Source organism: Paralichthys olivaceus, chromosome 15 (assembly GCF_024713975.1).
Source record: "Paralichthys olivaceus isolate ysfri-2021 chromosome 15, ASM2471397v2, whole genome shotgun sequence".
Lineage (NCBI taxonomy): Eukaryota > Metazoa > Chordata > Actinopteri > Pleuronectiformes > Paralichthyidae > Paralichthys > Paralichthys olivaceus.
In genome coordinates, this window is record NC_091107.1 from 19,547,139 (window position 1) to 19,562,946 (window position 15,808).

At 42.3% G+C, this 15,808-nt stretch overlaps 1 protein-coding gene and 1 long non-coding RNA gene across 17 annotated transcripts in view; one reads left to right on the forward strand and one right to left on the reverse strand.

Annotated features, from left to right (window-relative positions):
- The window catches only part of auts2a (activator of transcription and developmental regulator AUTS2 a), a 285,358-nt gene extending 280,110 nt beyond the window's left edge, over nt 1-5,248 (forward strand). For 9 of the 16 annotated variants that reach the window (XM_069539829.1, XM_069539828.1, XM_069539827.1 and 6 more), the window contains 5 exons: nt 226-367; nt 1,652-1,732; nt 1,823-1,906; nt 2,206-2,455; nt 2,642-5,248. In XM_069539829.1, coding sequence (XP_069395930.1) covers nt 226-367; nt 1,652-1,732; nt 1,823-1,906; nt 2,206-2,455; nt 2,642-3,878 — 1,794 coding nt within the window. In that variant the 3' untranslated portion in view covers nt 3,879-5,248. The remainder of the gene's footprint in view (nt 1-225; nt 368-1,651; nt 1,733-1,822; nt 1,907-2,205; nt 2,456-2,641) is intronic. The other 7 variants (XM_069539833.1, XM_069539832.1, XM_069539838.1 and 4 more) reach the window with 3 other exon arrangements.
- Nucleotides 247-14,087, reverse strand: LOC109628685 (uncharacterized). The gene is made up of 3 exons (XR_002202669.2): nt 13,821-14,087; nt 2,664-2,766; nt 247-384 (listed from the first exon to the last, which is right to left on the reverse strand). It is a non-coding gene; the product is annotated as an uncharacterized lncRNA (long non-coding RNA).
- Between the last annotated feature and the right edge of the window lie 1,721 nt (nt 14,088-15,808).

A 15,808-nucleotide genomic window follows, 5' to 3' on the forward strand; every position in this document is an offset into this window, starting at 1 on the left:
ATAACGATGGGTCCATTAAGAAACCTGGCAGCCAGATGACTCCTGTATCGTCTCACATTGTGTCCTTGAGCACAGCTTCTTCAGTAGTCACTTACTGTAATGTGCTTCACATAAAATGAACATTTCTTTGCACTGTTAATAACGTATTATACACAGGGATACGTCTCCAGCAGTGTGTAAAAGGGTTTTACATGTGTTTCTCTATATTGCTTTGGCGTCTTTCAGCAGCAGATGCAGGTCGACCCTCACAAGCTTGACTTTGGCCTCAAACCAGAGTTCCTGAGTCGACCTCCGGGCCCTGGCCTGTTTAGCGGCATCCATCACCCCCACGACTTGGCCCGCCCAGCTACGCTGTTCTCCGCTGCGGGTGAGTGTGTGTGATCTCTGAAAGAAAGATTGATGTTTTACAACAATGGCCGTCGATCATTTCATGCTGTTCAAACTGAGAGGTTGTCTGTTCACATTATTGTCTGTCAACAATCCAACAGAATTTATCCACAACATCAAAACAATAATGACTGTTTAATGCATCTCCCTTCAGATGTTTTAGACAACACAATTTTAACTTTTTACTCAAGTAGTAGCTTGCAGGTTTTTCTGGAGCTTTCAACAGCATCTTGTGGTATTCCTCTTGGGTGTATTAGAATAGCCAATACTGTCAATTTAGAATACTAACAGTTGCTTTGCAATTAAGTCACAGCTGAGGCTGAAGGAAATGTAATTCGTTTTTTTAAATCTGTGGTCATAAACCAAAGTCAACACCAAATGAAAGATTTGACCACCTGGTGGCGCTAGATTAAAAGTCAGGAGATCACATAAATCAGTGGACTGCAACCCCTGGGGACCTTGAATGCACTTCAGTAGACATGTACTGTCACAGTCAGACACGTCATCAGCTGCACTAGGATCAGTCCCAAGTTCTTTACCTCCTCTACAGAACTCAGCATCAGTTTTAGTTGTGGACTTTCCCATGATGGGTAAGGTCCCTCCAGTGCACATTAGAGTTCACTATGTGAATGTTTCATGGGCAATCACAGTAATCAGGTCTATATCAGTCCTCAGCATAGTGGACAGGAGAAATAACAACACATTGGACAAGCTCTGAGGTTAGTCCGTTGACAGACCTGCAGCATAGAATATCCTCTCAGTTTGCCAGGGATGTGAGACTGGTTAAACAGTATTAATTGGTCAAAATAAATACTGTCGGTTAACGGTTAAACAGTTAATTTTATGCATCCCTAATAAGAATAACCTGAAATGACAGAGTACTTGGGAGTCTTTCATCCCATCTGCTAACATGGAGAGAGTGGGACTTATGACATTTACTGCAGTCAGCCACTCAAGATGTTTTGGCTTCAGTGTTGGGGAGCTGTCATGTCCTCCAACTTTATAAAGTCATTGGTGAGGACATTTTACAGATGAAAATCAAATATGTCACTGCCCTCTAGAGGACAAACTGTGCTATGGCAACTCTTGCTTCCTCAAACATATCTTTCATGTTGGCCTCATTGATTTGTATAGTAGGAGCTAGTGGAAAACTCCAGAAAAGCCTCAAGAACAGACTTTCATGAGAAATCTGCAAATACCTTTGTTAATATCACAGTCAGTAGGTTCTGGATGTTCTCATGATACCCTCTCTCTGCCTCCTCAGGTCCCACACACCCATCTGCAGGTCCCTTCGGCCATCCACCCCACCACCCAGGAAACTTCCTCGCCCCAGCATCTCACTTAGGTAAGACAACTCTTCAGTTCAGTTCTACTGTCTCATTCTGAAAGAGGAAAATGCTGATTGTATGAAATAACATGTTGTGTCTCCCACTAGAACCTTTCCCCAGACCACCATCATTTGGAGGACTGGGATCTCTCAGTTCATCTGCCTTTGGAGGACTGGGAAATCCAGCACTAAGTGAGTTTCAGCCTCATGAATTATTGTTGGTTATATACTTTTTACTTAAGCTGTGCTAAGACATGAACTTGACTCGTGAAAGGCAAACTACGGTTAAACTCTGCATCCAATTCTCTGGATTTAACCCTGAGGTCATGTCTGAAAAAGGCTTTGCTGTTTGTGTAACAGTTGTTTCTAAAGTGATTTAAGTTTTAGTTAATGTTATTCAAAACATCAGCTGAATAGAAATATAATACAGAAACACCAGGACAAGATGTGGTGATACGCATTTAACTTGTGTCCTGTTTTTCCGCGTGTTGAATCCCTAACAGCGGCCAATTCAGTGTTCGGCCATAAGGATGGCCCAAATGCACAGCAGCACTTCAACAACAGCAGTAACAGTAACCACCAGGAGCCGTGGAACCGTCTCCACCGTACACCACCCTCCTTCCCAACACCACCACCCTGGCTGAAACCAGGAGACTCTGAGAGGAGCGCCTCAGTCAGCTCGCACGAGAGAGACAGAGACTCTGACAAGAGAGACTCAGTCAGTAAGGATGACAAGGACAGGTGAGTTAAATTCAGTAGGGTAGCTGTCAAAAGTGATTATACCACCATTACTCCTGTTTATGTCACTCCAAAAACACTGATGTAATGATTTGTAATTTTTAATTGTAATAAAAATTTAAAGAGTTTTTTTTTCTGAACAAAAGCTACTGAACGGTACTAAAAGGGGAACTTTGTTTATATTTCTAGGGACTCTGTAGAGAAGCGTCACCTGAGCCATCCATCTCCAGTCCCCGTCAACCCCATCAGCCTCCTTGGCCACAATCGGCCTCCTGAGCACCACAGGAACCATCTGCCCCCTGCTTCTGGAGAACCTCAGAGGGAAAAAGAGAACAAGTCAAAAGACAGGGAGAGGGACCACTCAGAGTCCTGGAAAGACAATGGCACAGATGACCACAAGCTCAAAGACAACCAGCACAGTGACAAGGACACACCTGTCATTCTAGACAGCCGAGTGTCAGAGGACAAAGTGCCCAACAGGGGGACAACGTCCCCCTACATTCGGCAGACCAGCCTAGAACGTCCCAACAGCGGCCTGAGCAGAGAGATCCTGGAGAAGAAGGTAGAGCTGCCGTATGAGCACCAGAAGAAAAACAGTGAAGTGAGGGTGAAGGAGGAGAGGAAGGAGGAACAGGATGGAGTGACAGAGAGGCCAAGTGAGCACCCAGTTCAGGCACCCTCCACACCAAACCTCCACCCTCCCTCCTCCATGCCTATGCACATGGGCATGGCTGGTGTCCATCCCATCAACAGCATCAGCAGTCTGGACAGAACTCGAGTGGTGGCACCCTTCATGGGCATTAGCCCTATCCCAGGAGCAGACAGGTTCCCCTACCCTGCTTTCCACTGGGACCCAATGCGGGACCCATACAGGGGCCTGGACATTCACAGACGGGACCCTTTGGCCAGAGAACTGCTGCTAAGAAATGACCCTCTGCACCGCCTAGCAGCGCCACGCCTCTACGAGGCTGAGCGCTCCTACAGGGACCGTGAGCCCCATGACTTTAATCGTGACCACATCCACCCTCTGGCCCTGGAGCAGAGGAGGGAGCATGAGCGTGCACAGCTGGAGGAGCGTGAACGCCTCAACATGCTCAGAGAGGACTATGAGCATGGTCGCCTACACCATGCAATGCACCATCCTGCCCTTGAGGGACACCTCCCCCACCAAGCCCCAGGCCTCATGGCCCCTGGACTCCCAGGCATGCACTTCTCTAGAGTCAGTCCCTCGGCTGCAGCAGCAGCAGCAGCGGCGACCGCCCATCAGAATGGTATCCTTAACAAAACACCACCCACGGCCTCGCTGAGTGCCCCGCCCCCACTCATCCCCACATTGGGTGCCCGGCCTGGCTCACCCAGACGGACTACTCCCATGGCCACAGATATCAGAGACAGGCCGCCTCACAAAGACATTGAGGCACGGTGAGCTGAGCTTCAGCAGACTCAGACCCATTCAGCCCTGTGCCTCATTAACACTGAACTCACACCAAGCACTTAGCTTTGGGCAAAGCAAGACTGTAATATAGCTGTGAATAACTTATGTGGGTTGAGACACGCCCACACAATGAATTGTTTTTGTATAAAACTACAAAGAGACAATATTCATGGAACAAAAAAATACATTAAGATTTTTTTCTCAGTTTGCTCCAGCTTTTTGTGTTACTTCTTGTACAGGAAAGTGCTGCGGAGTACTAATGAACAAATTTGGAATGTACAGGTACTTAAGCACTGACAGCAAAGTGTGTAGATAATGTGTACAGTTGCTGTGCTCACTCTGTTTGGATTAAAAATCATGGTACAAATATGCAAAAGGGTGTTTTGAAAGCTTTACTTTGAACAAATGTACACAAAGAAGTATTAAGGCAGTGATTCAGAATGTGCTTTTTGCTATTTCATTTGTTTTTTTTGGTTGACGTAGCTGATTAGCATTGTACCAGAGACCCCATATTCAACTATGCAACAAATGTCCAGGCTCCCTTCCTGAAAGCCGGCCTTCTCACCACTACAGACTGTGCACCAATGACTGACCAAGAGCTGTATTCTCTCCACAACTCAGACTCAAACACTGGGTCCCTGCAGCCAGAGATGAGCTTTAACTGATCCACACAATTTGGAAAAGGTTACGTTTATGAAAAACTACAGTCTCGACTATTGTGACAATTGTGTTGACAATCCTAGAAACAGCTGAGGGAAGAATTGCATTTCGAATGATTTCTAATGTAAAAAGCCAGCAGCACAAATGTTAAGATACTTTTTTATCCTACTCTTCTCTTCGTCAGTTACCACCAGTCTTGTTCTGGGGAGAATGCAGCGCATTAAACACCATGACAGCACAGGAGCCCTATTGACGGAGTGTAAAGTACATGTTTTGGAAATAGGTTCTGTTGGTCAAACAGTGTATTAAAGTGCTTTCCTAAGTTGTTGTACCTACAAAATCAAAAGACAAAAAAGCAAGTCTGACAAAGGACAGTTTGTTTCTAATGAGCAGAGATCTATTTTAGTAGTCCACTGAAGGTTTAGTTGTGCGCTTCAAACTCTGTGATATCATGTTGTGCAGTGTTTTTTAATCCAACATAAAAATGTCCACCGGAGCCATAGTGGTTAGTTGATGCGTATTTCAAAAAGATTGTTAAATGAGATTTTTTTTGCTGTTTACCATGTACAGGGGGAAAAAATTAAGTCTTTCTAGATCATGTACAAAAATGAGAAAAAATGAAGCGACTGAATCTTCAGCATGCTCCTCATTTAAACTTGTGTTATGTAAATTGTGCCATGTTATTAAAAAATGTGTACTTATCCTGTCTGTGGGCTTTTATTCCTCCACCTTCATGCACTGAACTGAGTAAACAGGCTATATTTCTTTCTGACTCTACACAATTACACACTTAATGACTTTCAGCATTACACTCCAATGGAGGATAAACTACCTCGAGTACAACTCACACCAGCCTCATAAATATTTTAAGTGCTATCGATTGTGTAGTTATAAAGTAGCTTTAAAGATTTTGCCACTTGATACAGTCTGAGCAGGTCATCAATCCCCGAAGAGCCAGAAGATGAAAAATCTCTGCTGTAACAGCAGGTGCTGACTTATAACCAGATTGCTTTGTAACAGTAAAAGCCGTAGAAACATCATATCAGCTGGATACTGACACACATGAGAGCTGCTTCTTGATTTAGTAACAGTGCTTCACACAACACGCTGCTAAATCAAGGTACGGTACTTGTGTATTCATCAGAGGATGCAAGAGTATTGACATTTCCATTAAACTGAATAGCCACAGCATTCAGACACCCCTCTCTGATTGATATTAACACTGAAGCACCCAGGTCACACATCAATCAGATGTTGACTCAATATGTTACTAGTGGGAAATGTGGGTTGCCCGTGTTGCCTCGTGCTCCTGACACAAACACTGATTCTCCCAGACCTGGGCACATGAAGCGCTTTGACTATAGTATGTGGTAGTTTGGGCTTTAGAACAACAGAGGGCGCCAAACTAATTGAAAAACATGACAGAAACTCATATCTTAAATTGAAGAGCTCAATCCAATCAACCCTGCAAATACTGACTTTCAATACAGCTGCAAAAAAAAGATACAATTTGCAGAGGGATTATTTACGCCAGCGTCTCAAACATGAATAGTTTCCGGTATTTCTAGTCTTCTGTGATAATAAACAACTACTTCATTTCATCTCTAATATCACTGAATTTAATCTTTGGATTTTGGACTGTTGATTAGACAAAACCAGAAAACTAATCTAGTCTATCAATTGACAAATGATTCAGTACATTTAATCATTTTTAAATTCATTTAACTGTTGATAATGTTCTGAATTAGTAAATAAAATCTCAAAATAGTGTAAATGTTTGTCTAACTAACAACTTGTGTTTTTAGTTCTAATCTCTGACCAGGTTAAAACTCCAGCCCGGTCAGCAGTTGAGATCAAAACATAAGGATGCATGTCATCTCACTGAGTCATGAGATCTACTCCCACTGACTGGTGTCCTCTCTTCATCCAGAGCTGCTGACTGCCTCTATCAGCTATTTCTGAAACAGCCCATTCAAAGCACTGACCCTACAAAATCCTAAACTCCCAGAGTAAACTGCTTTAAGATGTTGGGACAAATCCTTCCTCAGCTGGACAGAACCTGGCATTCAGCTTCCACTGCAGGTTTTATGTATCTAAGCTTCTTCCCTCAATTTGCCTCACATGTGCCACATCCTGCCAGAGACACTGACTACGTTTACATGGACACCAATATTCAGATATTAACCCGTTTAACACCTGAATGAGACACTGCCATGTCAACAGTATATTCTGATTACCTTAACCTAAATACCTATCAATAATCACAGGAAGGTACTACTGCCTGAAAAGGAACAGAGAAACTATTAGTCTGTAAAGAGGGACACAATCCACAGTGGTGATGGACAGAGGATTTAAATGAATGAGGTCTGACAGTGTGGTGTCTAATGGCTCTTCAGTGAAAATGGGATCCTGTGAATGCATCTTCTTAATCAAACAACACAGAAACAAGTGACGACAACAACAGAGAGGAATGATGAGACAAAAACAGGACTACACCTGTCAGCAGCTCTGGAGTTCAACAGATCACTGAGTGATGGACTCTTCCCTCTCTGCTTTACATTGTGATATCCTACTGATACCATTATACTGTTAACGTGTTAAACTTAATCATTATTATTATTGATTAACCTGCCAGTAACTTCTTCAATAAATCAACCACCCTCTTCCTGGAACCTAATGCAGTTATATAAAGATAGAGATTACAATAATGGAGCTCGCTGAATTCAGGTCACAGCTGCAGAGAGGTGTGTGCTCTCTCTTCTGACAGCTGAAGTCATTTTTCGGATTGCTTCTATTTCTATGATTTGAGACTGTAGGTTGTTTTTGGGTGAAGTCTCTTGTATCACAGATTCATTCAGGATTCATACTGAACATAGTGCTGACTTGTGGTGTATCCAGGGGCATTGGGTGGAAAAACTAATCACAGTCACTGACACTAACCTACACTAATCTGTCAAGTCTTTTGAGTGAACCAACTTTTTAAACTGACTGATAGTATCAACTGAACAGGTAGCCTAATATTGTTTAAATAGAAACTGTAATTATAATACATAAGAAAAGATTTACTAGTAAAACTTTCCCTTTTTAGCTCTTCAACACGAGGACAGGTGGACACTAACTGAGTTCCTATTGCTCACAGTTTAACTAGATACAGTGATTAGTATGTTAGCAGTACAAAGGTTATGCTCCGCTCATGTAATGTTCACAAAATTTGGAACTGAAGTGAGACATCAGACATTTATATTCATTTTCCTGGCTCAGCATGACATGATGTTTAAGATAAATACAACAGTTCATTCAGTGAAGATACAAAAGTACAACACTGTAGCCTTGACCTGTTTTGTGATTTTAATCTCATGGAGGTTTTGCAGGCTTAAAGAAATGCAAAAAAAAATGAATTCAAATCGTGTGGTCCTTAAAATGTCAGAAAATAGTAAAAACTGCAAGAGCCCATACAGTAATAATATTTTGTCCAAACAGTCCACAACCCAAAACGTATTTACAATTATAGAAATATTCACAACTGAACTGAATTGAAAGATTTAACCATCTAACTTTGATTATTCTTATTAAAACTGTTTCAGATTAAAACATTTCAGCACTGTGATTTTTACATTTGATGCAGGTTTAATTGTGTTGTGTTAAATAAGGCCTGTCATTTTGAATGTACACACTTCCTAAATAGCTTGAGGGTGATCCTTAAATCAACAAGACTTACTTGTTTGGATCTTTGTAAACATGACTAATCCCTGTAACGCTTCTCTCAAGTCATGTAGTTTAGCTTTTTGTACACAAGGTGGCATCAGTGCACACTCCAACAGTGGAAGGTGAGGGAAAAGAAGTAACAAAGAGTTCCAGAGGAGGATGCTGAGCCTGTATAGACACACAGTGGCAACATACAGTCATCTCATCAACCTGAGAGAGAACAACCTGTTTGGCAGGTTGACCTCTGCGCAGCAGCATGTGCTTGGTATTTGCCTGTAATGAAATGAACAGCATCCTCACACATGCTGTCAAACTGGACGAGCGGCATGGCACGCTAAGACGCTCCTTGTTTGTCTTGTTGTGTTTGAGCTCAGTCTAAAAGCAAATAAAGCCACGGTGTTCACCTGTCACAGGTCTGAAACATGAAGCCTGGAATTTATCCCAATACTGAAAGTCATCTGTCTCATAACTGGTGGCACACCTCTCTCTGCCTCTGAGCTCACATGATGTCGACAAACAAGAACATCTGACACCGCAGTGCTATTGTAAACAAACCCTGTCTGTTGGATACAACTCGTCTCTGGGTTAGGCAGAAGACAGGATCATATCCTGTTAGAGGAATCAAACTATCTGGGTGAAACCTGCAGATATTCAATATCCCCTCCTAATCGTATGTTCTGTACAATTCTTCCATCAGCTTAATCTCATGTAGCAGTGCATGGCTCTGGCTAATGCGTCACCCTTTTTCACACGAAAAATACAGCTATTAGACAGGAATGCTTATATTCTTTTCTCCCTGCTGACAACAGTTCTAATCACAACCTAACAAATGTGGTTGGGCGTTACTAAAAATACTTTCCTGTTTATAAATGGGAAGGCATCCCATTCTCAGAGGTAACATTCCCCTGGCGTTTCCATTCTCCTGCGTAAAAGCCAACAAACACAGGTCTAACAGTACTGTTGTTGGTACTGTTTCAATTAGATGCTCAGGCCAAACAGAGTTCATTCACTCATCATAACTAAATCGTTTAAAAGAGGGTAACACATCCAAGAGGCGGATGGAGGCTTATGTTACATTTCTGCAAAGAGATCAAAAGTCAGCCTCAAATATGAAATGGTGTATTAGTGCACCGTGGATCCAGCCCTCCAGTGAACCTAAGGACATTAGCATAAGACGTAAGTATCATATATAATTTCACACCGTCTGCTCAGAGTGGTCAGAATAAGACGAGCTGGTGTGGCTGAGGCTTTAGCTTTCCTATTGATTTGAACTCAACGTAAACATTCTGACACACCAGGTTCTGTACGCCCTCAGAAAAACAGAAAATTGTTTTCATGACTTTAATAGATTCTTTTGATCCTCCCACACCACTGTTCATACTTTAGGTGTATTGTTTGAGCTAATTGAGAGGATGGCTGAAGCCTTGGGCCCAGTCAACGATAGCAAACTGAGGTACCTGTAGCATGACACTTGCTATAGTAACCAGCTGAGAATACGTTAAAGAAGCTGTGCGTCAACATGCTGTCAGCCGCTGGGAGAAAAACACGAGCACTGCCTTTCAGTAGGCAGGAGTGATAACAGGAATGTTCTCACACAGCAATGACCTTCAAAGATAAACACAAAGAGCGAAGAGCTGAACATTGAATCAAAATATTATCAAAATCACAATAAGGCCAAGTACAATAACCAAATCTGAGAAGCTGTAACTTTTTCCGTAAAGGTACAAAGTGTAATTCCATGTCATATCACAGTTTTGTTTAGCACTGTCACAGATCTGGTCACATGAGAAACCTATGAAACGGACATGTCATGTGTCTCAGATCCTAATTTAGTGAGATATGGACTAATGAAGATTAAACTGTTCGGGAAGACTTTGTGACATACTGGTCTTTCCTCCTTTCATATAGTTCACAGACAAATAGTTCTCATATTTTGTGTTTTAAAGCAAAGTATTATCAGTGGTTATTATCAGTGGCTATATAGTCAAAGTTGAATCGCAATCCTAACCCAGTGCATGGTCAAGTAAATGCAAAAAACTACTAGCACTACTTTGTTGGTAGTTTGATGCAGATATAACGCCTTTGCTTGACTTTGTATGTTTGTCCTGTCACAAAAATATATCTTCTGTCTTTCTGTGATTTCAGTAACTAAAATCACGACTCCTCTTCCCACAATGACAATATATATCAAAATTACAGCAGTTATCTTTTGCAAACCATTCAACCCTACAGGGCAATTTAACAAAGCAAAAGAACAACTGCTCTTAATCACAATAAAACCAATATTCCTCCTACATCTCTTTGTCCTTCAGACATGTTGCATTAGTTGCTGCTACTTGTTATGCATTCTTTCTTCTCAAATAAGATACTGAAGGTTCATCAGGATGACCCAAATATTAATAGACCATGAAAACAATGCACCTTAATCCTAAAAGTCTTTTCATTAATTTCCACCAGAGTGCCTCCAGACGACCTTTATACACCTGATGCAGCAGGGCCTCATTAGCTGTGAGATTTAGCTCCAGCAGTGCAGACGGATGAACTTTAATTATTCCAGGAGCTGCTTTTCCTGCACCCGAACATTTCAGTCTGCCAGCTCACATGGAACGCAATATTATGCGAATGTGTAGTACAGTTCATTCAAGGAAGTATTCTGACCCCTTCCATTTTCCCTAATTGTGTTATCATGCAGCCTTGTGCCAACACTTAAAAATACTTTGTCCGTCTACACTCAACGCCCCCTAATGAGAGCAAAAACTGAATTTATTAAAAACTATTATTAAAAGTGAAAAAGTATTCAGACAAATTGCTATGACATGAAATATAGCTCATGTTAATTTCTCTTCATTTTCTTTAAGATGTCCCTTTAACTGCATTAAGTTTCACATGTGGTGAACTCAATTGATTGGACATTAGAGGTGTACTGGATCTGCCAAGATCAAAACAAATACAGGAGAGAAAACACAAACACTAGAGGTAAGGTGTGTATCTCAGTCCTTGGAAGCACACACCACTAAGTCAAACAGAGCAGAGATTTTCCCACAAAAAACACACTGAATTCAGGACAAAACACCGTCCATTGTGTGGAATCTATGATGTGTAGGCCATTGAAATAGTCCAACAAGTAGCCAGTGCTTTGTAACCCTGCCATCTATCTGAAATTTGAATTGTGACCTGCCCAGAGATCACCTGTGGTATGGCTACAGAAACAAGCTAGACTGTTAAATCATCACATCATGTATGGTAAGTAATAAATAACATGCAGATGTATTCATTGCTCACGCTCCCTCAACTATACTATCAACTGTATGATAATGTTGAAGTAAAGTCAACGTATGAAAATAAAGAAAATGTACTGGATGGCTCAATATTTCTATTATTGATTAGTCAGACTAGCTACAATGGCTAACATGTTAGCTAAAGGTGCATACAGTGTTCACATGTATAAGATATATGAAAATATTTTACAACTTTTACAAATCATCAATACAATTTTACAATAATGCAAATAATCTCAAACGAGATTGAGAAATAATGTCATGTTTATTTTATTAGCGTGGATTGGTATGTGGGGGTCAGGTAAGCTGTGACCATGGTAACACAACCTCAGAGCTTCAGCTTACATTAACTGCATCATGTTGCGTGGATGGACTCAATTACTACTCTCTCTGACTGAGGCAGAGAAGCACTCTATTAGGGGTAACAGCCCGTTCAACAGCAAACTACGCACTTGATCAGGGTTCACCAGAGGCCAAAAGGGGAACCTGAATCAGAGTCGGGTGGCCCTATATGCACCCTTATCATGTTGGATAAGGCCCCTGCATATAACACAAGGGCCACTCCTCCCCTGACATCAAATCAGGTGTCATATGTTTACAAATTTCAATGAATTGATGAAGCAGAACAATCATTCTTGTTAGAAAAGAAACACCTTATGAGTTAATTGTGTGAACAACTATCAAGTAAACTTATTCTCCAAGTTTGATGTCAGCAAATACCAGTCATGTTTGACTGATGTTCATCTCACTTGTGGAAATCTGGAAATAAACGAGGTTCTGAGACGAGTTGTCTTCGGGGGCTTTATTGCAAAACTTTCTCGAGAAAGGATCATGGCACAACCAACCATCAGAGGCTTGAGAGGCATGTGATGAAGACACAATGGTAGAAACTGGGTTTTATAATGTAAAACAGACAGCCTATGCCCCTGTGGTGTCTGACAGGTGTCAAACCTATGTGTCGAACAGAAACTAGAAAGATACAAGCTGGGTTCCTAAAACAGAGTGCAGCTAAGTCAAAACTGGGTTCAAGTCAAGGAAGGTTTAAGGTGCGACTTCTGTAAAACATGTTTAGACAGTAGGTACACATGCCATATGCATAAAGATTGTATCGAGCTGTACCCTAGATAGAAATGTATGCTGTCGGCATAAACAGAGTGGTTATTGAGTACATTTCCATTACACTCTCCAGTCCGTTTGTCTCACTAACTGAGCTGGACAGTGCGTCTCTTGGTCCGTATTTGTCTTTTGATTGCTGCCCTGACAAGTGAGAAAGTGAAATACAACTATGTATTATGCTTAAGCAGCACAGAAATGATAAACCCCAATGCACAACTGCATGCGTTCAAGTGTGCATGCACAAAATTAAACTCATTAAGTCTCCAGTGAAGGGGGGGCCAGTCCAGATATCATATGGACACAATGACACTCCTCAGTCACATCATCTCAAAACAAGACCATGATATCAAGTCCCACACTCAAGGTTCAGTTACAACTCTGGACAAATGTAAGATAGAAAAGAATTGATTGAAAGGCACTATTGATTGAATGTTGGATTTACAATGTTGATTAGCTGGGCAAAGCCACAGTGAATGTCATATATAAATTGATTACAAAGCTCAGAGGTCAGGTAGCAGGGCCCCTTCGCAGAATTTTGCTTAGGGCCCCGGGGGGGACAGGACCAGCCACACATACACAATACTGCAGACCTGGAAATAGCTTGGTCAAATAAATGGGACGCAGCCGTTATACATGTTATTGATAATATCAATGGTTTTTATCTGCTGTGAAAAAGCCCTGTTCTACTAATGTGCAGTCCACTGACTCATGTTGCATCCACAAAGCAGACGGTGGGTCGACAAGTACCTCTAAAGACAACAGCAATCACTAGTGAACAAAGTCCCAACACCAGTTTTACCCATGAATCTCATCATCATGAGAACATGTATTCAACCAATATCAAGAGCAAACATACGAGATGTTGTCAGAGAGAAAACAAGCTAAACACTTCATTCACAGGGGATACAATTAGACTACCGACAGCAGGGAGCCTAGCATAGCATCAGAAGCTAAAAGCATGACATAGTATAGTAGGAGAAGCTAATAGCTTAGCATAGCAGCAGGCGCTAACAGCATGGCATAATATAGTAGGAGGAGCTAACAACATAGCCGGAGAAGCTAACAACATAGCTGGAGAAGCTAACAGGCAGCAGTTATGACCTCGTCCAGCGACGAACACAGTAAAAATATTCACAGAAAGATAAAGTTAGCACAAGCAGCACTAAGGACTGACCTCTGAGCAGCGGTGAGCCGGGACGGTGGGACGCTGAGCCGGGACGGTGAGCGGAGGACAGCGGCTAACACAGCCGGCCCCGGGGCTCCTCACCCTCAGGGACAGGTGCGTGTCAGCGGGGCCCAGCCGAAGCACCTGGAGCAACACCGTGACCTCACAGTGACGTCACACGGGCTAACGGTTAGCTTAGCATCCTGGTTCGTTATAAGTTAAAGGAACATTTGCGGCAAATTAAAGACAGTTTATACTTAACACGTGTGCCATCATGAGTGTTTACATACATAGAACTAGCCAAGCTCCATGCTAACCTTTTTGGTAAGAATTATGCCATTGAGGTTATTAAGGTTCTTATTATTTCTATTATTGTTATTATTATTATACATTATACAGTGATGGCTTATATATACAATATTAGATAATTGCAGTCCACATGAATGAGCTGTATTTTGTTCCTCCTCTAATTTAGAACCTATAAGCAAATTGTTAAGCTTATGTCTGTATTAATATTACAGATACACTCATGGTCATTTGTTGGACTGTGGGTTCTGATGTAGTTGTATTGGATTACATTGCATTGCAAGGTATTCCTGTTATTTAGAGTACCTCTCACAGTAAACCCCATCAACACTATTCCAGATACCTATGTGGGTGAGGTGGTGGGGATCTATATTATATTTGTAACTGCAAACTGGCACTATTTAATTTACTCTCTTTATCCCACCACACTGATATTCTCTTCTGTAAGACTTTTCTCCCTGAAGACACTGCCCACACAAATCCAGATTGATCATTTTCTATAGGCAATGCTCAGCCATTCCCAATGGTGCTCCACCCCTTCCAGCGCCTCAGTCTCATTTAGCACCTGTGACGGCTGGAGTTGCTGCACGGAGAGAGGGCTGCAGTCTGTGAAGGTGGCCTGAAGTACGTGTCCAGCATCGAGAAAAGACATTGTCTAATTGCTTGGCTGGAAATAGCCTGCAGTGGGGAGGGTTTGCTCCGCTGGTGCAGAAGGAGAAGGGGATTGCCCCATCCTGTTAAATCATCACCCTGACCTCTGCCCTCACTGTGGCCACCCTGGCTGATGCAACTGCACACGGATACACATGCCCAGGACTAATGTATGAACATACACATCAACAGACAATGATAGGTGCATGCACTCACACTCAATACATCACTGACATTGCCGTGGTAATAACAGAGATGACCCCAATCAGAAAAAAGGGAAACTGAGCCCTATTCCCTCACCAAGGCTACATTTTATTGCTAGCCTCTATTGTGCCCTCCTGATGACATGGCATTAGAGGTTGATCACCTATAATAGAGTCCAGCTGAGGTGCAGATTAAAAGTACAAATCACATTGCAAACGACTGAGCTGAGCTGCACTTTGTAACCCCCATCTAGGTCTGGGGGGTGTAAACCACTGTGCTCCCCTGGTTCCAATCTCACAGCTTGACTTGAGGAAGATAAGAGATAACAAAGCACAGTGTTGGGACAAAGCTTCACAGGAAGCTGTGCAAGAGTGAATCTACAGTATGACACTGAGAGAGGATATTAAACCAGGTGTCCTTCCCCTGAGCGCAGGCGGCTGGTTCTAAACATCCTTATATTGTCTCCCTTCATTTTTCAGCCATTACCATATGGAAGCAGGTTGAGGAGCAACTCCAATGATGTTAATTGCCATGCACGCGGAGGTCTCACGAGATGAGAAGCAAAGTGCTGTTGCTCTTTTTTATTTATTTTTTGCCAGCGCCACACGCAATGTTCCCACCAGTGAATAAAATGTCACGTCTGCTGATGGGCATCACCTCACTGATCCATGAAGCTCACAAGACAAAGTCCCCCCAGAGAGACGGGGATCTTGAAATAACATGATGTTGTTGGACTGAGTATAATCTCAACATGCATCCACCGCTGCTTCCCACTTCTCCCTGGAGCACAGAGGGGAAGGTCATTCATCAAAAGTCACATATTAGTCATCGGAATG